This window comes from Hydra vulgaris, chromosome 10 (assembly GCF_038396675.1).
Source record: "Hydra vulgaris chromosome 10, alternate assembly HydraT2T_AEP".
In the NCBI taxonomy this organism is placed as follows: domain Eukaryota; kingdom Metazoa; phylum Cnidaria; class Hydrozoa; order Anthoathecata; family Hydridae; genus Hydra; species Hydra vulgaris.
In genome coordinates this window covers 28,171,958-28,196,607 of record NC_088929.1, presented here as the reverse complement: position 1 = coordinate 28,196,607, position 24,650 = coordinate 28,171,958, and the positions used below count along the sequence as shown (strand labels likewise).

At 27.4% G+C, this 24,650-nt stretch overlaps 1 protein-coding gene across 1 annotated transcript in view; it reads left to right on the top strand.

Annotated features, from left to right (window-relative positions):
* The window catches only part of LOC100205497 (serine/threonine-protein kinase TAO3), a 70,122-nt gene that overhangs the window by 22,791 nt on the left and 22,681 nt on the right, over window positions 1-24,650 (top strand). Inside the window, exons 5-7 of the mRNA XM_065807687.1 lie at window positions 4,913-4,973; window positions 16,673-16,724; window positions 17,954-17,993. Of these exons, the coding sequence (XP_065663759.1) occupies window positions 4,913-4,973; window positions 16,673-16,724; window positions 17,954-17,993 (153 nt within the window). The remainder of the gene's footprint in view (window positions 1-4,912; window positions 4,974-16,672; window positions 16,725-17,953; window positions 17,994-24,650) is intronic.

Genomic DNA, 24,650 nt, shown 5'->3' with positions numbered 1-24,650 from the left:
ACTTTTATTTTCAAAATTTTAGGGACCAGTCAAATTTTTAAGGGTCTTGAGCTACCCCTAAAAAAATTTTTTGTTCAAAAAAATTTTAAACCTAGTGTTTTTGTATTATATAGAACAAAGTAAAGAGGTAGGAACAGGTTTTTTTCAAAAATGTTGTTTTAAGAGCCACCCTAATGGCCTTGTATGGAACTGTTGTCATATTAGGCAAGTTCTTCTATTGAGGCTTTTCTTTTTTAGACAAGGTCCAAATATGCATTGTTGATGTTGTTGTTGTTGCTCTTAGCTGTTAAACTTCTCAGCTCCATGGCCTTAATGTTGTATCTCTTTCTATAAAAACTACCATAATCAATTGTGACTTGTTATTCAGCAAAGCTGCATTAATTTACTGTAACTGTTCCTTCTTGCTCAAAAAAGTTTTATTAATCTAGATTTTTTAGGAATACTTTTTCACACACACACACACACACACACACACACACACACACACACACACACACACACACACACACACACACACACACACACACACACACACACACACACACACACACATACATATATATATATATATATATATTATTTTACTTAATAATTGCTATATGCATGAAGCATGAAAAAGAAATACTCTGCTAGGCGCTTGGCCAAAGCATATGTTGAAGTGTATATGCCAAATATAATGTAGGCATTCTTTTTTAATTTGTGACTAGGTTGTATCACAGCACGCATTATTTGTTGACTGTTACATCAAATATTTTAACTATAGTAATGTATAAAAGTATCATGCTTTTCAAACAATTCAAAAGAATTTCAAAAATAACCAGCTCAAGGTATATCTTGAATTTCAGAGGTAATTTAAGAAAATGTTATAGATAGATATAGCACAAAGAACTCTGAACTTAAACTTAAAGCATGGTTTAACTTTAATGGGAATGACAATTAAACGGTTTCCTTTTTTATTGATGCATATTAGGGGTATGACTTTTTTTTAACCCCATGCTCCTGTACTGTAGTTTGATGAACTTTAAATATCTAATTTTTGCTTGTGATAAATTTTGTTTCTTTCACAAAATGTTGAAAATAACTTTGCCCTACAAAAAAACTCATAAAATAAAGAGTATTTCTGAATGTTTGGAGAAAAAAAAATATTTTTAAAAAGTAGTCCAAAATATTTGTTAATCAGTTTTTGAAAGACCAAAAAAAAGCAGAAAAAGCTAATCACAAAACTCAAAAAATTATATCCTTGAGATTTAATATTCTTTATTTTCTTTAAATTCTTGACAGATGACAAAACAGTAATAAAATGCATAAGAAAAGCATTCTTTAATTGTAAATTTAAAAGTGACATCTCTTTTGTGCCTCTCCCAGTGGATTTTGAAATTTAAATATGAGTTAAGAACTTCTGTTGCTTGTTCACTGAAGAGGCCAAGTCTTATCTTTTTAATTTTGATGAATGATGGCACATGATGGAAAATAAAATGTACTTTGGTGTGATGGAGATTGAGAGCTGTCCCTGCATTTGGAAATTTTCTGTTGTCCCTGCATTTGGAAATCTCTAAAAAGAGAGAGCATTTAGATAATGGTGTTAGCCTGACTAAAGTTGGCAGCATCAGCCAGCTCCTGCAATTTGTCTAAGCCTCTTTAAAGCTTCATGTAATCATTCCTATTGTGCCTGTTATGGTAAGGCTATAGTGGAATGTGCAGGCTAGATTTCTGGTGCAGATTCAGGGCATTCTGGTGCAGATTCAGGGCAGATTTCAGATGCCATTTCTTTTGCCCCAGGCAATCAGATTTTTCACAAAATGGTTCACAATGTCCAGCAATTATTGTAGTCCCATTGGAGAAATAGCTTCTAGCACAAGCTTTTGGTCAGGGAACTCTTGCAATAGCAGATACACAACATTTTGGAAGGTTTTTAATTTTCTCAAATCTCCACCTGAGGTGATGAACTCCTCATCCTTGCTTTTTATTTGTCCAAAATTTTTAAGACTTCCACAGTTTGAGTAGGTTTGAACTTTGATGAGATCAAGAATACATGTTTTTGCAAAGAAGACTTAGTATTTGCATGTTTCTGGAGTGTTTTGAGATATCGCTATGAGCATTTGTTGCTTGATACTGGTAGTTTTTGATGTTAAAGGTATCAATCTGACAGTTTTCTGAATTGGGCTGTGAAGTTCAGCTTTATCTTGAACCATGATAAGCGTAAAATTTAATTTCAGAAATTATCCCCCCCCCCCCCCCCCACCAAGTTTCAGCAGAATCAAAAATGTTTCATGCTATCGAATACTTCACTAAGCTTGCTGAGATCACTATGATCATGGCAGAGTACAACCTGGCTTATAAGATTGTTTTCACTGAGCTTAATACTTGTAATTGTGAAATGCTTCTTTTGGCCTGTTGCTTTTGGATTCTTTGCGCAAACTTATGTTAAAAATTTGGTTCCAAAATTCTGATAGGGCTCAATAGATTCAATGCAGATCCTAGTTTTTGCACCCCATTGTTAGAAAGACCAGTGTTTTGCTGAATCTGCAACATGTCGTGAGTTGTCAATGATTTTTGAAGAGTGATTGTGCAGCTGAAGATCCTGTTAAAAAAATGTTTATTTTAGAAGGAACAAATATTAAATAGCTCACTCGGATCCAATCCTAAATTTCAAGATTACCTCTTCTCAGTGCAAAAGGTTTACCTTTTGCTTGACTAAAATAAATGATTCCATTAGGAGCTAAATCTTTTCTCACTACAACTTATGATAACATTTGCTCAGCCCCAACAGAATCAAATTCTCTGCAATCCCTCTCAAAGTTCTATGGCAAATTCCTAGTGTGCATATGTGCTTTATTTCTCCTTTTTTTTAAAAAGGAGAAATAAAGCACATATGCACACTAGGCACATATGCACATAAGCACATATGCACTTTTATCACAACTTTTAGAAGTTTTAGAAGTTAAACTTTTTTTTTCGACTTTTCAGCTTGAATTCTACAGTTATCACAAACTTTCAAAGGAATTCTGGTAATTTTGAAGTAAATGTCCTGTTGGGTTCCTTGATGAAGTCTTGTCATTTTAGTCTCTGTGAGTTCTTTGACTGATTTTTTCAGAGGATACAAAATGTATCTATGAATTTGTATCAGAGGATACAAAAAGTTCTCCTACAGTCTTTATGTGTTTTTGCTGAGTTAGGCATTTTGACTTTTGGTAGCTTTAATTTGGATGGTATGGAGTCCAACATGTACCTAGAATCACGCCCCAAAAGAACTTTTTATTCAGGGGTTATCTTTTTCTGGGTATTTCCGTAATTCTGGATATTTCTCTCAACTTTTAGTTTTTCTGGATATCCAAAATGTTTTCCATACATACAAGTTTAGGTATATATTTTTGTAATATATTTGTTTTTTAAGCTTTTTTACTTTTTCTCATACAAAAATTAAGAAAAGTTAAAAAAAAAAAATTGAAAGCAATTCAGCTAAAAGCAAAGTTAAGAGGAATATTAGGGAAAATATATTCTGGATTTTTTCTGGATATTTTACCCGAAAAATTTTCTCCAGTTTTTTTGCTGAAGCTCTTGAGCAATCATTGATTTTATTGAAAATTTGAGCACAAATTTTATTTTTGCTCTAAATGATATAAGAAACTTTAAGTCGATGAATAGAATTTAAGTAGGAGCGAACAATGTTTGCACTTGTATAATGATTTTGCTTTATTTTTTTAATAAAAAATACTTCCATACATTAAAATGACTTTCTCTAGATGACATTGTAAACGGTGGTCACTCTTGTACTGCCACACTGTAAATGTACTATTTATTTACATTTTTCACTGGTACCAAAAAAGTGAAAATAATTTTTGTTGTTTCTTAAAAAATGCTATATTGTTATTATAACAACAAAATATGAATAAAAAGAATAAAATGTTATAATTTAAAAAAATTGAATTTTTTATAAACTAATGTATTATTAATGCTTAATAAACTATTCATATCATTTTTATTATAATGACTGTTTTTTATTAATACTATAATTATTATTACTATTAGGAGGGCTAAAATGGCTGAATTGTATGCATCATTTAGTTTTTTTTTTAAATAATATACTCCCAAAAAGATAAAAATGCTACCGAGTTACCTATTTTGCCAAAAAATATTTCTTTTTCAGTTAATGAAAAAATTAATGATTTTTCAATCAATCAAGTGTCACAATCTTTAATAGAGCATGAAATTGAAGACCAAAAAAAAGACTCCATGTTTTTCCAAAAAGTTTGTTAATTAATCAACTAACAATTAATTTTTATTATTTGTTAATTGTTCACCATCCCTAGTTTTTTTATTCATTTTTATTTAATTATATTTCTAATAATTAAAACCTGACAATGAATTAAACTTATTTTTAAAATATGAGTGCAAAAATAACAGTAAACTAGTAATATTCTAGACAAACATATAATCTTACTTCATAATTTTTTTTCCTACACTATACTGTAGGAAAATGCCTTATACTCTATATATTTTATAATTTTTAAAAATTGATCAACAAAAAAGAAACAATTTAAACAACTTTAATAACCAATCAAGGTCTGTATTCTCATCTCTCCGTTAAGCTTAACTGAGCGTTAGTCAAAAATTTCATTTAAATTACATTAATAAAAAATTTATTTAAAATTATAATTTTTTTAACATAAATGTTTTATTTGGTATAAGTTTTATTTTAAGGAATTTATATAAATTTTTGTCATTTCTTTACTTAGAAATATTGTAATGAAATTTCAGACAAAAGCTCTGTTAAGCTTAACGGAGAGATAAGAATACGGCCCCAAATCACTTATCAACTTACAATCACATCACTCACTTAGTAGGTTTTAACTTGAACATTTTTTGATTTTTCTATTATTCATTTCTTATTATTATACATTGTTACTTATAGCTGATTTTGGATCTGGCTCAATGCATGTTCCTGCAAATTCTTTTGTTGGAACACCATACTGGTAATTACTTTTTCTATTTTAGTTTTTAAAATATTCATAGATATTGTATTAAGTAAATAAAATACCTAAGTTTATATATACCATAATGTTTATATATTTATATAAACATAAAGTATATATATTTATATAAACATAAAGTTTATATATTTATATAAACATAAAGTATATATATTTATATAAATATAAAGTATATACAGTACTGTTCAAATTATTACAAAAATTGACAAAAAACTTGTTTTTTAGACTTAAAACTAGTTTTTATTCCTTGTATCCAATATATAAGCCTAAATTTAGCAAACATACATGTACTGCATACAATTTACTCATTGTGCATATGTTTTCAGTATTTGGTTGCACCACCCTTGGCTTTTATAAACGCTGCAATTCTATTCGGCATACTTGCATAGTATTTGGAAATTAACTGTGTGATATCCGGATTGTGATACCATACATGATTAATGCGTTCGATTAGGTCACGTTTGTTAGTGGTGGTGACCTCGTTTACTCTGTCTTTCAGATTGTGCCATATCTCTTCAATTGGGTTCATATCAGGACTACTTGATGGCCAGGGCAACACTTCCATACCGATGTCAACAAAGTAATCCTTGATAATGTTTGCTGTATGGCAGGGTACCCCATCTTGCATGTAAATGCAGTTCCCATTAGGAAACCAGTCTTCTAGTTGAGGAATCAGACAAGTTCTCATCACTTTCTTGTACTGTTTCACATTCATCGTGCCATCTACAATGTATAGACGTCCAGGTCCTTTGAAACATATCATGCTCCAAACCATGACTTTAGTCGGATGTTTGATCTTTTGCGCCAGACACTGTGGAAGAAACTCTTCTCCTGGTCTTCTTCTTACATAGTGGCTATTGTTGTCCAATATTTCCAGTGTTGATTCATCCGAAAAACATACCTTAAACACACACAAATACAGTGAATTACACAGACTACTATTATAGGCTTACAACTGCCACAATTATTCTCATTCTAGTAATTTAAATTTCTAGTTAAGTTAAATTTCATTTAATTTGTCGCTAATCAAATTTAAAAATTATTTTGCTGGACAGTATGGAAGTAAATTTAGACAACTCACCATTTTCCAGTACTCCGCTGTCCACGTGGCAAATTGTTTGACCCATAATAATCTTTTCTTCATCATTGCAGCGGTCAATTTCGGTTTCTTTCTTGGTCGGTATGCCCTCAAAACAGCTTCAATTATTCTTCTTCGCACTGTGCATCTGAACACCTAAAGTGTTCATTTCAACCATCAATCTGCGTGATGTCATCTTGCGGTTAGATTTAGAGAGCCTCGCCAAAACTTGATCATCTTGTTGTGATGATATCTACTTTCTTCCACATTTTCCTTTACGTTTTGGAGTACCAGTTGAGCCATGCTGCATGTTCTTTTTTATGCTTGACACGATGCTCTGAGTCACCCCACATTTTAAAGCTATCTGACATTGAGTAAGCTCTGTATTCTCCGAAAGAACTTTAATCTGACCTCTTTTACGGGGAGATAAATTTTTTTTTTCCCTATTGCTACTAAAGTAAATAAATAAAACAATTAAACACTGAAGACTATTTTGATTTTGTACATGAAGTTGATGGTCTGGTTTCAGGACCTCAAATCAAGTCATTTCTGGTAGCCTATCTTCTTGCAAAATAATCCCTGCCTAATTGCAAATAATTGAAAAAATTGAATATTCATAACTAAAAACATTACTAACATATTTTTTAAATTTTTAAAGTACAAATCTAATATGCATTGTATGTATGTCAAATAACAGGGCAGACAATGTTCCTCCCCCCCCCTCCCCTATTTTTTTATTCTAAAGGCCCTGTTTTTTTTTTTTTTTAAAGAGAAATAGATGGTTCCACTTCAAAACCTGTGTCGTCAGACATAAATAAGCCAGTTTTATTTTCAATTCTTTCAATTTTTTTTTTTAATTCAAATAATTTTTTATTAAATTATAAGGGAGTTTTATTTTCAAATAACTTATTCTAGTTAATAAAATATATCAAAGATGCTTATTGAATTTTATCAATTTTTTATTAATTCAAAACAATTTTTTATGCATTTGCAAAGTGCGCGCAACTTAATGATAACTTATATGCAATAACCTTATGACTATAAACTGTTATCCATTAATACAAAATAGTGAATTTTTCTCAATTTAGTTTGTTAAATTTATTTACTTATAAATACTAAAAGAAATTTAAATAAAAGAGAACTAAAAATAAAATAAAAGTTGTTTTGACATTTCTTTTTTAAAACATTTAAAAATAATATAATATTTAGTATTTAATATGTTATTATACTAAGTTATTATTAATTACTTAATATGATATCATTATATCTATAATGTTAAGTATTTAATAATAAAATATCATATTATCGGTGTTGTTAAACGCACAATAAAAAATTAAAAAAGAATAAGCAAGATAGTTCTATATATTCTATTAAATTTATATATATTTCTGCAAATCTTAAAAATTTTTTTGAAACTTTAAAAAGGTCTTTATTTATTATAACATTTATTTTTTAACTTTAATTTAACGCTAATAAGAAAATTAAAAAAAAACACTCTTTTGAAGAAAGCAATGTTTTAGCATGGTTTCTTTTAAAGCATGGTTTTTTTAAAGCATGGTTTCTTTTTAAAGTAATTGCAAATGCATTGATTTTAACTAAAATTTCCCATGCTTTTGTAAATGCATGTAAAAACCATGCTAAATCATAATTACTTTCTTTAGTTGCGTACTTAATTATTATACTTAAAAGTAATGCTATTGAAGAAAGTATTAGCATGGTTTCTTTTAAAGTCCTTGAAAATGTGTTTTAAGTAACTTTTTTTTTTTTTATAACAAATATGTTTTTTATATAATAAATAAAAAACTATCAATTGCATTATTATTTTGAAAAAAAAATTGCTGAAGTTATGTGTTCGTTTTTAAAAATTTTAAATAAACACCAATGTTTGCTTAAGTAAAAGTAAGGAAACGTGATGCTCATTTTTCTGTCTTTTTTTTAACAAACATTTGCGTGTTGGTCGATTTGTTGCGCCGAGTCGAGGTGTTGTTAAGGGGATTTTTAAATATTATAATGTCTATGTGATATTTTGCTGACTACAATATCTATTGTGACTACAATAACTATTTTGCTGTCTACAATATCTATTATGTGAAATTTTGCTGACTACAATATCTATTAATGATCTGGTCTGTAAATTATGAAAAGACAGACAAAAATTAAAGTAATGATTTTGTCGTAATACAAAATAAATGTGTTTGTAAATAAATAACCCAGATCCGAGATTTTTTTTTTTTCTTTTTTCTTTTTAAATCTTCTTAAAATCACAATTGCTTGTCCAACTTAAATAAGATTTTAAATAAATATGTTGGTTTTGTAAAATGAACATCATAGTTTAATAATATTATCTGTTCTGATCGTTTATTGACAATTTTTCTTAATTATAAGCTCTTTCTTTGTCGGAATTCTATTACTTTTTGTGAAAATTGATAGAAATGTTCTGTTTTAACAGTTATATTCATTTAATATGTACTAGAACAGATTAGATCTAGGATTTATGGTAGATTAAGGCACTTTTTCAAAACATTTTTGATTAAAATTAAGTTAACGCTGTTGAGCAGAATTGATCTAAAGACTTAAAAATGGTGTTCTCTAGATTCACAAATAGGGGTAATAAAAAATTTTGAAAATTATATAATAAAAAAAAAGTTTCTTTAAACATAAAAACTTGAAGCAAAAATTTTTTTTTGCCTCTAAAGCTCTTTGGACATAATATGCTGACAAACGCTAATTCCAAATAAAAGAATCCAAATAATTTATAAATCGCCTTAACTACACTGAATGGTAGTGTAGGTTTATTTCTAGAACTAAGTAAATTTTTTGGAGATTTAAATACTGGTGCATATCCTGCTTTTTAAATACTCCTCTTAGGACTGATTCCAGGGATCCAGGGTAAAGACACAAATTTTTTTGGAAACAGAGTTTTCAAGCTCATGAATATCATTTTTATATAAAAAATAGCAATTAGAAAGACAAAGTTCTAATAGTAACCTGATCTCTTCAAAGTTAATTTAGATATAAAGCTCTGGTTATTTCTTGATCTTTCAACTAATATAGTGATTACTTCTTTAATCGGGACTGAAGGGAACAAATTAACAACATCAAAGGAGACCTGAATCTTATTGTTATCAATTTCCCATTATCTTGCTGTATCCACAAATTGCTGCGAATTTCTTAAACATGTTTCATTTAAGTTTAGATTGGGTTGTACCATATTGACTAAGTATTTAGATATGCTATATATAGGTGTAACAATTGTGCTTACAATTAACATCATTGGATAGCTTTTTTCAGGCCTATGGGCTTAAATTACTCCATTAACTAACTGATTTGATATCTAACTTAATATGATGGTATTGATATTGGTGTTGGAATAAACTTAGGTCCGAGATCGAATAATTTTTTGTGATATTTTGGAATTTCAGTTACCTAAATTAAGCATTACCTCTCTGATGAAAGTCAGCTAAATAAATTAAGCGTTACCTCTCTGATTTTCTTCTTTTTTTGTTGCTGTTGTTGATAGTGATGTTATTTTGCAGTTCTTTCATTTCCAATTTCCTACTTAGTTCCAAAAGTAAATTTACCAGTTAATACCAGTTAATTTATATCCTTGTGTTTACAAATTAGAGTGCTCTTGTGGCAAATGTTATGTTGGTAAAACAGGACTAAAGGCATTGTCTCGGATATGCCAGCATCAAACAAGTGCACAATAAGGTAAAGGGGAAAATTCAGCTGTAGCTGAACATTCCAATAATTGCCATGGAAATTTCCACTGTAATGGTTGCAATACCTTAAAGATAGAAATAAACAATTTTAACAGGAAAGTTCGGGAAGCATTGGAAATACAACACAATGAAAGTACCTTTGGTGACAATGGTCTTAAGATGATGACGATTATGTGACGACATCATTTTGAAAACCCATGTTCAAATACTAATGTCACAAAAAACTCACTTAAAAAACTCTTAAAAAGAAGCTCTTACAAAAAACATTTCATAATTTTTAAAAATAAGAATGCAAAAATGTTTTGTAAATGTAAATGGTTTTGTATAATTCAGCGGTTTTATTTTTTTTATAAATGTTTTTTAATATGCTGAAATAACGAGAGTATCTATATTTCCTCACAATATAGTAAAAATAAGTATATTTTTAACAAATAGGAATAAATTCATAAAAAGAAATTTGATTTAAAGTATAACTCATATCATATTTTTGTAATCTTTTTGAATGGTTTGAAGAGTATGATTATACATTGTTATACATTACTATAGTTTAAAAGTTTGATGAAATATTTGACATGCGTGCTGTAATTCAACCTAGTCACAATTGAAACAAAAACGCCCTTAGTGTTGTTGATATATGCACTTTAACAAAGCAGGTCGGAACCCTCAATATAACTAAGTATCACTGAATATTTAGCAGCCAAATATCTAACCGAATTGACTAAGCATCTAACCGAATATTCAGTATTCAGTGTTTAGCAAAAATCACTATTCGGGACATTTCTAATTAAAAAATGTATATTTAAAAATGTTAAAGTTTTTTTGTTTTGTTTTAAAATAACTATAGTGGCTTTTATATGTTTATAAACTCCTCTGCCTTTAATTTTATATAAATACCTGCAATTGAGTGTTCTGAGTATTTAATTGATGCCAGAGTTGTAAACAAGGGCAAAAGTAGCAAGGCCACAGGTTACAAGGCCAAGGCCAAAAGTTACAAGGTCAAGGACTAGGCCATGGCAAAGAGTTTTAAGGTCAAAGCCAAGATTCCGAGTTTCAAGGCCAAGGCTTCACAAAGATTTTCTAGACTAAAGACTTCAATTTTTGCCTTATGTCAAGGCCACTTTTTAACAAAACTGTAATTTTTGTAAAAATAGACCACATTTTGTAAAAATTGACCAAGGTTATGTGCAGAGTACAATGAATTCAATAAGAAATTATGTATTTTTTTTTAAGGCCAAGACCAAAACAATCAATGCCAAGGCCAAAATTTTCAAGGCCAAGGCCTAAATTTTTAGCCTTAAGGCCAGGCCAAGGCTAAGGACTAACAACTCTGATTGATGGTTATATTTGATTTATTAGAAATAATTAAATAAGATTTAAATAATATATGAGTCACAATTTTTAAGTTTAAAATGTTTGATCACTAGTAAATTCCTTAAGACTATTGAGATTAGCGGCAATTTTATTTTTGAATATTACATTGTACTGTATACTTTTTCTCCAATTTTATCTGATGATTTGTCAAATAAATTAAAATAATAAGTTTAAACCATACTTTTTAATAATAATAGAAATAATAATAAATAGTAATAATCAGCTTATATAATGAGATTTTATATCATAATTTCAAGATAAATATTTTTTATTGAATAACAACTATTGAGTTTTGTGATAAAAACAGAGTTTATGGTTTATATATATATAAATAATATATATATAAATAATATATATATATATATATATATATATATATATATATATATATATATATATATATATATATATATATATATATATATATATGTATATATATATATATATATATATATATATATATATATATATATATATATATATATATATATATATATATATATATATATAAATATTTTTGAAACATCGCTCTTTTATAATTTAAAGACTTTTTTTTTTAGTCATTTTTACGCTGTGGAACATAAAATGGCCTCCAAAATAAAAATAGCCCCCGGCCCCGAAAAGTCTAACAAGATTCTTATAAAACTAACGCTAGCTTTAGTTTTATTTAAGCTAAATTATTTTATAAATAAAAAAGTTAATTTTTTTAATAACTATTTTATGTTTTGCGTAGTTTGAAAATTTTAACATATTTGAAACAATTCTTCTTAGTAAGATGAACAAATGAAATAATTAAATCATTGAGTTACTATAGAAATTAAATTAACTAGATAGAAATCAACTAAAAAGGTTAAAAATACTTTATGAAGAAGAAGCAGAACTGCTTCACAATATTGCTTATGATGTTTAGTGATTGGGCTTTTTAATTTTAATTAGTATTTAAAACAGAAAAAAGTAACTTCAAGTTTAAGTATAACGAGTTTGTAAGAATGGCAACTGAAGTGAAAATATTTAGAGCTAGTAAACCAATATCTAAGAACTTAAAAACTTTTCTTTATATCTAATAACTTTCTAAATATATATATATATATATATATATATATATATATATATATATATATATATATATATATATATATATATATATATATATATATATATATATATATATATATATATATACATCTTTGTGTTTTGTCGTGATCTTGGGCGCGGTGCTTGCTCATCCGCGAGTTACTTTGTATGCATGTTTGTGTTTAGTAACCAGAAACTTCTTGTATGTTTGTTTCATAATTAGTTTTATTAACTTTGATTTTTATTAACAATTTCATTGAAAATGCAATTATTGTTGAAAGTCTTTTTGTTTACAAAATAAATTGTAAAAGCTGCTTTAAAAGATTACATTAGAATAAAAAACAAATACACAAAGTTACATTTACATAAAAAATAACTACTTTTTAAATAAAAAATAATAATATACTTATAAAATCAATATTATATAATAAACTTTCAAAATTTTGACAATTTAAAAAATATATATTTAAAACATTTATTTTTGTAAACAAATAATAATAGTTTAAAAGATTTACAGCTTTGCAGATGTAGCTCTGAGAATAAGCCATAGTATTAAAGTAATAGTTTGTTTGATAGTATATTCTTAAAACAATTTATGTTAGCAATTTAAAAACTTAACAAATTTCAAATAATACGATTTTTAAAACAATTTAACAGAAAACTCAAGAACTTTTTTTCGCTTAGTCAGCGTATTTTTTGAACCAATAGAATTAGTTTGTTAGTAGATTTGGCTGGTTTTTAGTGTTAGAGAATATTCTGTTTGAGAACATTTAAGTTTATGTATATCCATAAAACAAAAATTTTTTGTTTTATGGACATACATAAACTTAAATGTTCTTAAAACAACTACAAAACCTGGCTAGTTTTTTGCAACTAAATATTATTTTCGTGGTCAGTAATCGAGAGCGATTGCTCCTGCTTCCCGACTAAGCCTAGTTGTATTTGTATACTAAAAATATATGTATACTAAAAAAGAATGTAAAAATGCAAAATTTTTATATAAAGTCCTTTTTACTGCCAATTTTTGGATATTTAAGTTTTGAGTTTGAAGCGGAAACAAGCATTCCATGTTGTTTTTGATAAGTTGTGACAATCTTTGATACTCTAGATACTTTTTTAATCAGGCGTTCAACATTTTGAGAATGGCATGGAATATCAGGAACTTGAAGAGTGCCATTTGTAACACTGATTAAGAGGTCTTCATTGTTCACTTCAGATAAAATCGGAGGAGGAGAGATATCAACATTTGACCAGTCGATCATTTCTAAATATTAGGAATTATGGAAATTTAGAGAAATCTTTTGTAGAGAAAAAATATGTATACCCCATCAGTATTCTCTTCTCTTCATCTTTGATCTTATTCGTCTTCATCTTTGATGGCTGACAATAAAATACTTTTAGGATGAATGAAATAGCAGTTTCTTTGCAATATTTTCTGGGCGATTGCTATTGTATCAGGATGATTAAGGAATACATTTCATAATCATGAAAAAATTCCATGCTCCTTTAACACATTTCCAATTTTTCTTGATTAAAAACCGACAAAAAAACAGAAACAGTAAACTTAGATGGTGTAATCAACAACTTTTATCAGTCTCGTCGTGGGATTTATGGTTGACTTAACAAAATTATGGTATAACCAAAGCAGGTAATTCACAAATGTGAGCCACCTGGCATTATTAAGATTTCCGGGAGGAGTATTTGTGAAATACTTCTTCATTTCTACATCCAAATTTTGGAATCCTCGGGTAACAGCATTGCATGCTTTAAGTATTTCTGATCTTTACTGAGTACTCTATTTTTACACCGGCAAAGTTAACTATCGGTAGAAAATGAGCATCAAAATATAGTTGTTCACAAAGAATGCCTTTGAATACAGTAGGATCAGATGTACTGCCATCAAGTGCAGTGAAAATTGCTCTGAGAGGCAGCTCATTCAAATGAAGAAAACAAATGCACCATTGAAGAGGTTTGCCAATAGAGTTTTAAGTAAACAAATGATACCATTTTTCCAGCCCATGTTTACATTGGTTCCATCACAAACAATACTTTGTAAAGTCACAAGAGAATTTCTGTCATTTAAAACAGAAATGTTTTCTTTTGCAAGATCAACTGCTTTACCACTTTGTGGACAAATGTGATCAAAGTTCCACTAACCTTAGGGTTTTGTCTATACAGCCATCAAAACTGATTCCAATGATTTCTTTAACTAATTCTGCATGTTCTTCAATATCTTTTTGTTGCCACAGGTTTCTTTGACTTCTAAATTTTGCTGGATCTAATATGTATTGTGGTGAATCGAATGATATATCTTTCAAGCAAACGTTAATGATTTTGCATGCATCTCAGTTGCTATCTTATTTACATCTCTGATTGATGGTTCTTCAGAGTCTAAAAATTGTGAGAAAGTCTTTGCCTGTCTGATGTATAGATAATGCTTAATGACTTCTGCTTTTGTCGGCTATTGACTCTCTGGAAATTTATAAGGTTGACTGAATACTGAGTGTTCTGTGTCACTTCTGGTTTTGATAAACTTTTTCTTCAAGTTTAATATGCAATCTAAAAAGAATAAGAATAAAAAAAACATTCAAAATACACATTTAAAAAAAATAAATTTAAAAAAGTCATGTTCTCTTGTGAACATAAATATCAAGTGCCAACAAATCAATATTATATGTGACATTTAACATGTACAATTATAATTCACCAATCTTAAACAATAGAACAGTGAGTGATCAATGTCGAGTTTGGGTATAGTTAATTAAATAAAATTTGAAATATTCCATTTGGTGAATTCATACTATGTAGAAAAGCGTTATTTTAAAAGTTTAAGCAAAAGTTATTCCTTTAAGATGTTGAAGAAAGCTCCAATTTTCATCATTTTCTTTTTAATTTCATATTATAGCAACTTTTTGTAATTGTGACAATAAATTTAAAAAATATGACCCACCCTAATATATACACACACATATGTATACATATATGAATACATATATATATATATATATATATATATATATATATATATATATATATATATATATATATATATATACATATATATATATACATGACAGGTCCCTAATATTTTGAAAAAAAAAGTTTTTCTAAAGTATGTCAACCTGGTACTCAAAAGAAGCGAAATTATATAAAAACTTAAAAAATAATAATAAATTAACATAAAAATATAATTTCAGATATAATTGAATTTTTTTTATTTTCATAATATCAACATAAAAAAAATCAATATTTTTAAGTTTTTTTAAAATAATTTTTTTAAACATGTTTTTTATATAAATTGATTATTATTTTTTAAGTTTTTATATAATTTCGCTTCTTTTGAGTACCAGGTTGACATACTTTAGAAAAACTTTTTTTTTTTTAATATTAGGGACCAGTCAAATTTTTAAGGGTCTTGAGGCACCCCTAAAAATATTTTTTATTCAAAAAAATTTTAAACCTTGTGTTTTTGTATTATATAGAACACATTTAGTTAAGTGCAGCAGACTATTTAAAAAAAAGTTGTTTTTTGAACCACCCTAATATACATATATATATATATATATATATATATATATATATATATATATATATATATATATATATATATATATATATATATATATATATATATGTATATATATATATATATATATGTATATATATATATATATATGTATATATATATACATAAATATATTTGAACATATTGAATATATATATATAAATACATACATATATATATATATTTGAACATATTGAATACATATTGAACAATTGAATATATATATATATATATATATATATATATATATATATATATATATATATATATATATATATATATATATATATATATATGTATATATATATATATAAATATATATATAGATATATATATATACATATATATATATATATATATATATATATATATATATATATATATATATATATATATATATATATATTGTATATTATACATATACATATATATTGTATATTATACATATACATTGTATATATATATAAATTTTTTCATTATTCTTTGTTTTTCTATTTTTCTAAAAAATAAGTGCACATTTAAAGAGTTAATGTGCAGAAAGTATGATTAGGATATTATGACCTTATATGTCGCAATATCCTAATAATTTATTTTATAATATTAGATTGTATGTATGTATGTATTTTATTGATATATTTATGTATATATATATATATTGATATATTTATATATATATATATATATATATATATATATATATATATATATATATATATATATATATATATATATATATATATATATATATATATATGCTGTAGTTTAACTCCATTTGGAATTGTAAATAATATTAACTTCATTTGGAATTGTAAATAAAATATTATGTTGTTTTATAATAGACTACTTTTTAAAAAACAATATTTTTCTTGAGGATGTCACCTGAAGTTATTCTTGCTATGGATGAAGGGCAGTATGATGGCAAAGTATATTCAACATAAGTTTTTTTATTTTTTAATATATTTGTTTTTATTTAGTTGCTAAATTAAAAGCGTATAAATTATTTGTTGTGTTTAAAAAGTAGAATTATTCTCTGATCATCATAATCTCTGTCATCAAAGTTTCTATGACATTATAGTTGTTTAAAATAAGTATTAAATAATAATACAAAAAGTATTCTGTGAGGTTGGATAATGTTGAGAAAGAACACAGCTCAATTTGCTGAGAAAGAATACAGCTCAATTTGTTGAACAGGAACACAGCTTTAGATTTAACAGAATTTTGATGTCAAAATAAATATTAAAAACATTAGCCAGCATAAATGTCTTTTTTATTATTATTATTATTATTATTTGCATTCTTTCTTATCTGGTCCATCATTTTTAATTTGTACACATACCTTGTTAAAAAGGTTGGAAGGTTCTAAAATTTTCAAATTGACTGCTTGACTTGAAAAATTTTCAATTGACTTGAAAAAAGTTGCTTAAAGAATAATGTAAACAAATAGTTCTTAAATAAATAGCAGCAAGCAGCATATAGAAAAATTATTCTTTTGAATTAGAGGATGCTTATAAATTCTCAAATAAATGTTGCTTTTTTTTAAAAGATTTTTTAATTAAATAAATCTCTATAAAAGAAATTCCATTTTTTTAATTAAAGTATTTTAGGGGACAATACGTATATTTGCAATGTACAATAGTTTTTTGCACATTGCAAATATACTTGATGATAATAAATAACTTACCATGCAAATATACTAAATAATAATAACTTACCATGCAAATAGAATAGATAATATTAAATAACTTGCAGTAATTTTATTTTCTTTCTAAGTTTTGTATTTTATTTAATAAAACCAAAAACTTACAAATTAAAGTATTTTAGGCTTAAGTTTAAAGGTTTTTAAATTTAAGTTAATTTAACTTTATAAATAAGAAAACTTTTTATAAGAAATTTAAATTTTTGATTAATAATTAAACTTGCACTATTAAGCTATTTTTTTAATTTTCACATTGCAGACCCATTCAATCTAATATATATTACATAAGTTTGTTATAGTAACAATATAATAATTATTACATTTTGTTTAAGATAATGGTTTTAAGAAAAATATTCCTTATCTATACCATTTTGGTCAATTAGTTTATTAATGGAGAAATTGTTGCTATGTCTTACCTTGTTGCTATGTCTTACCTATGCTATATACTATGTTTAGGTTGATATATGGTCTCTTGGGATTACATGCATTGAACTAGGTAAGTAAAACAATGCTCGAATATTTTGGTGATGTTAATAAATAATAAATACAAAATAAAACATTTTAAAAGTTCTATAGATATTATATACATAACACATATAAAGATATTATATACTATAACAAATCAAAGCAAGAGTATTTTTAAAAAAGACTTAGAATTTCTAAAAACTTCAAAAGACCGATTTTGTATAATACAAGAAAAAAGTTTGTTGCAGTAATTGTCACAAAAATGCAAGATTTTGTATTTTTGTGACAATTTGTTTCATGTGGGAAAAATGCAAGATTTTAATTTTGTGATGCAATTTTTTTTCTCTCAAGTTTCAAGTCTAGAAAAACTCTTGAATAAAAGAATGCCTAGCCTAAATCATAAACCCTGAGTTGATGTACACTTGACTGCAGCTATGCCAATTTAACTTGAATTGGATTGACTGTCTAAATTGTTGAGTCTACGGCTTTATCAGTCAATGATATAGCTGATATATCATTGATAAAAAAATAATTAATAATAGTATAAAGTTGACTATCAATATCTCGACTACTTGATATCTCAAACTTTTTTGTATCACGAACTTTATTTCCAGTACCTTGCACACTTGTTCGAGCCAAAATCTTGAACTCTTGATATCTCGAACTTTTTTTCTGGTCCCCTGAGAGTTCGAGATATCAAGATAATAATATAATAATTGTTTAAACAACAAAAATAGTTAATATGCATTAGCATAAAATATTATGTTAACGTAACCTGTACTGTGACTAACTTATTGCTAAAGAAGTTATTTAAATAATATACTTATCAAAAATTCTTCTGCGGTTCTTTCTCTGTTTACTCACTGTTAATTTATACAAATTTAAATCGAATTATAGGAGTGCAAAAGAATATATGTACACTCCACTTTCCCCATACCTATTTAATTCAGTTGATGTATGTAGCTACACTGCGACTACATCTTTGTCAGTCAGCTTAAGTATGCATTAATTATTATTCTTTTTTTTTCTTTTCTTTTTATGTTAATTCACCTCCCCAAGGCTGAGAAGGCCACTACATAAGGGGAGGCTACTTAATTGTGGTTATAACCCTCTCTCACCTCTATAACTGAAACATGAACCTTGACAAAAATGGCTACTGCGCGGTGAAACAAGTTAAGTGCGGTACTACCAGGGTCGTGGTGGGGATCGAACTCAGAACCTTTTGCTTGTGAAGCGAGCGCTCTACCACTACACCACTACCGCAGTGTAAAAATTTGATTACTTAAGAGGTAGATGAACCTGCACTCTTGCTCACTGCACCTTATAATATGCAAGTTTGCTCATCCACGGCTCTACTCAATTATAACAGTTTAAAAAAAAAATCAAAGAATTTAAAAATATCTTGCTTACAATAGTTTTTTGTGGGTTTATTATTTATGTGCCTACAAATAATGACTTTTAAAGTAATGTTTAATAATAATAATTAAAATTTATGTGTATTAAATTGTATTCATTAGATAATTAAAAGCAGGTAAGATAATTAAAAATAATATCGTATTTAAAACCACAAAAAAAATGTTGGGGAAGGGCTATGAATTTGATATGTAATTTTAGGGAGGGGAAGGGTAGTAAAGCGTTATAATTCATTACAAGGGGGTGAAGGTGGGAAAGAGTCCAAAATAGTTAAAAATTACATGACATAGTTTATTGGCGACCCCTTATAGGAAAAAAGATTTTACATTCAAAATTTTATTTTGTTCAAAATTAATTAACGAAGTGAGTGTTCTAATAAACTGCAGATAAAAAAAATTATGGTCTGAAACTTAGTAAAAAAAAAAAAAATAAGCCCGTCCTGCTAATGTTGCAAGAAGGTACTGCTGTGGAGGCAAAAAAAAAGGAAAAAGCCTGTAACTAGCAAAAACACTTAAATTTTATATTAAAAAATAAAATTAATTTTGCTATATTTGTTTTTTTTCTATAAATATATACAGCCAGATTAAAAACATTTTAAATGTATTGTAAAAAGGAGTGGATTTAAACCATAGCAAAGCGACACCATTGACAGTACACTAAGCCACTGTGCTATCAAATTTATGTGTTTAATAGAAGAAAAAAAAAGATTTTATAAATCTCTTGTATTGATTGCAATTAATCAACACTTTTCAAGTGGGTTCTCTAAATAAGTGCAGCTTTACTGCATAGCAATAAAGTTGCGTATATATATAAACAATATATATATAAATAAATATTTTTATAAATAAAAATTATATAATATAAACAAAATATTTTTATAAATAAAACACTTATATGATGTTATATACAGGATCGTGTGTAATATAAGAAAACTTTTCTAATAATTACAAGTCTTTTTTTCTTAAACTGTTTTGTTTTGATTTTTTTTTTTTTTTTGAAAAGCAGATCAAGTTAACTTATTTGAGATTCCTAATAGTGAGAGTTCAAAATAAAATGGTAATATAAAGAACAATATTAATTTAAGAAAAAAATTAAAAAAGAACAATGATTATTATTAACTAGCAGAAAGCAACCTGTAATATGGGTTATGGTCGGTCTGTTACATAATTGATTTAAAGTGGCTGTTTTCCACAATTTAAAGTTGTGAAACCTTAACTTATACCCTTTTAGAAAAATGTCTTTAAATTAAAAGTATTAATCCATCAGTAAAATTAACATTAAAAGTATGAAGAGGTTATAAAAAAATTTACCAGTTAATATCTAACATTATTTGAGTAATTTACAACTGACTTAAGTCATATCAGTTTGAGGCAGAACCATTTCCCTCAACATTCCCAAAGTTCAGCACAATAAGTTTTTAGTTACTGACACAAATTAGTAACATTTCATCATGCTTTAAATTGGCGAAAATATCAACTAAGTTCTTGTAATATTTTTTATAACATGAACTTTAATTAATTATTCAGATTAATGTGAAGTTAACTTTCTTAACTTCATATTAATTTTAATAATTAATTAAATTATACAGGAGTTATTAGTTTTTTGGTATCACTTTGATTAATTTTTCTTTAAGAAAGAAAATTGTTATTTTAAAAACGTTAAATGCACACAACTAAATAAATTTATTTAAAAATAACTAAGTTTATTATAAATAACTAAGCAATTGAGTACCAATGCATTTCAAACAAAAAAAATTTAATTTACAATCAAACATGTGTATAACAAATTTTAAAAAATATGTAAGCTTTGATCTTTTATATTGCATTAATGCGTCATAACAAACCTAAAATAAAAATTGTAACAGATAATTAGACATAAAAGAAAAGAGAAAAAAAAACAAAAATGGAAAGCAATTTACCTGCTTTCGGTAACCTGTTGTCATACTTCAGTTGCTGTCATGATGCAGCTTTTCAGTGTTGTTTAATGACATTATTTCATGTTGGCTTAGTTAACTTAGTAAACTTTAGTTTAATTTAAAAACATCACAATAGATTTAAAATGTTTTAATTAAAAAGCAAAATAACAAATACTTCAAGGAGCCAAACTATAAACATTAAAGATAAAAAATCAAATTGAGATATAAATAAATTGCATTTATATAGCTAAATATATTGTCTTGGCTTATAGTAAATTTTAAAAGTAGGAAGTTTAATAAATTAAACCACCAATTAAATATTTTTAACAATAGAATGTAGCATCATTATATTATGATAATTGAATAATTAATCAATTAACTATATTTAAGTTTAATTGGTGAAAAAACAATTAAAATTTCAATTAAAAAAGAGCAAAACAAATCAAATATACAACATAATATATTATTAAAAAAAATTTAAAAAATAAAAAAAAAATCACCAAAGAAAAAGCAGCAACAAAAAAGTTATAAATATCTTCACTGATTTAGTAGCCATTGGGAAAATTCTCTTTCCCCATCTTGTACTCTCATATTTTCAGTTAATGCAAACTTCTGCACCCATTGCCAATGTAAAGAACATTTTATACATAATTCTACTATTTCCGCTGGTTGTCCTCTGTTCACAACAGGCAGAATTTGCCTTAAATCACCACCAAAAAGAATGATCTTTCCTCCGAACAGAAAGTTGTTGCAAATATCTTTTAACAACCTATCAATTGCATTTAAGGCATGTTTAGGTATCATGGATGTTTCATCAACCAAAAACAAAGTAACTTGTCTTAAAAAATGCCCTTGTATAGAGTTAGGAGTTACATTACATGTGCTATTATCCAATATTGGGACAGGAAGTTTGAATAAGCCACACAATGTAGATCCATTTGTAAGAAGAGTTGCTGCTATGCCAGTCCATGCAGCTGTAGCAGATTTAAAGCTCCTACTTATGGTTTCAGTAATCAAATAATTATATGTAAAGGTTTTTCCACTACCAGCTGGTCCATCCATAAAAAACAATCTAGAATGTTTATTTTCTACACTCGGTTGCTCATTCAGTGCAGCAAGGATAGCATTACATACATTTAATTGGTTGACATTAAGCAACAGTCTCATTCGATTGGCTTTGTCAATAGATTGTTGAACATTTTCATCAAAATTTTCTAGATTTAAACCTATAAACTTATCAATAACAGGCAGATTGTAATCAGCCAGCGTTTTACCACTTTGATTAATGATCTTTTCAATTTGACAAAGAGTAGCTTGTTCAGCTATTAGAAGTGTGAATGAAATACTGAGCGGTGAATGAAATCTTCCATCATAAAAGCTTTGTATGTATCCCAGAGATGTAAAGGATTGTCAGGTTCACAAAGGGTCAAAATTATTGAAAACAACTGTCTAATTTGCTTTGGCATATGCGTTAAAACCACCCCAGAAAGAGTATTCTGCCATTCAGTGTTGTCTTGCAACAAACCTTTTAAAACACATGCTTCACAAAATGTTTTAAAAACAATATCATTAACAGTACACACATCTTCCCAAGATGTTGCTTCTTTTGCCTGCAAAAGTAAAAGTGTTAGAAAAAATAATTCTCCAGTTGGATTAACGTTATACATTCTTACTACCACCATATTACCACCCTTTTGTCTAACCTTCCATTTACAATGATTATCATCAAATATAAAGTGATAAGAAATATCTACATACAAATAGCAATGTGCTCTTTCATTTTCAGTATTTAACTTAAACCATGTCGTTAGGTGCGTATTACATTGAGCTGCACAATCTAAAGCCATTTGTTCTGCTCCTTCTTTAAAATACACTAATTGATTTTAAGGAAGATGAACTTTAAGTCGTATAATAGTGTGTGACATGACTTGTTGGATATTCAAAAATTCACTACAATCCTTCAGGTGCACTAACATAATGACAATCTAAAAAGTGTTTACTTCATCATGATTAATTTGTTCATTTGTTAAAATATTTGCACAGTTGTGACCCTTGTATATGTACTTGTACAAATATTTAACAGACATGCAAGCTTCAACATTGATGTGAGCTTGATATTTCTTTGATAACCATGGATTGTAAGGTACCACCCAGTGGTTATCTACATTGCTACCTTTAATATTGATAACCAAACCATTATCAAGACGTCTATAGGGTGGATAACCATGATGAACTGTTACTGTGTTAGCATTAAATTCTTTAGGATAATTTTTACTGCACACCCCATCTTTCATGCAGGGAGAATTTGGATTCAGTATGCCACATGGACAGTGAATCATGCAAGTTTTAACAATGTCAAAAAGATCATGATTAACAATTTGATCTGGAATTTCTACAGATATTAAATTATTGATATCCTGTGTTGTTTCAAGCTTATCATCATTTGCAAAGTGAAGTAAAGTATGAACATGTGGCAAACCACGCTTTTGAAATTCAATAACCTGAACATGTGTTACAGCTTTTCCTAATACACTGTTAAAAATGTCATTGAGAAGGTTATTTAATTTGAGTTTAAATATTCTAGTAACCAAGTCAGATCTATCATTTGCAGTCTGACCTGAATATAAATTTTCAGTTATCTTGCACCATTTTGGATTGCAAGTAAAAGTAATAAAAAGATCTGGTTTACCATACTTTTTAATTGTAGTCACAGCATCTTCAAAGTTTTCTTTTAAAGGTCTAGGACTTCCTACATAAGTTGATGGCAAAACTACAACACGCCCTAGTCTAACATTATAATCATTTCCAAGGTTGTTTACATGTATGTGTAAGACATTATACTGCTCGCTTCTCAGTTTGTTTTGATTATTTCTGATGAAAGTAAGGCGCTGGCCTTCAATTTTAACATATGCATCAACAGCATATTGCTGAAACAGTTTTTTGCCATAAAAGGGTGAAGAAAAAAATTGTCTAACTGAAAGTTTATAATTGTACTACTGAGATGTAACATGATTTCTAACCAATGTAGCACATTCGAGGTTGTGAACCAATTGATTATGCCGACCAGCATCACCCCTTGGAAAAAATAAAGGATAAACCATAGGATCTAAGTTGGCAGACATACTTGATATAGTTTTAAGAGGATGACCTCTTGGGTAAATAACAACTTCCCTGGAAGCAGGTGGTGCACCATCTTCACCAATAAATACAACTGCAACTTCATTATGTGAAGGGAGATTATAGCGACGTTCTAACTTGCCTTTCAAATAAAGACATTTTTACATCTGACACTGAGCGACCTTCTATAGCTGCTCGACGAATTTCTTCATCTTCCACTTCAGCCATGTTTTTAAATGCAGG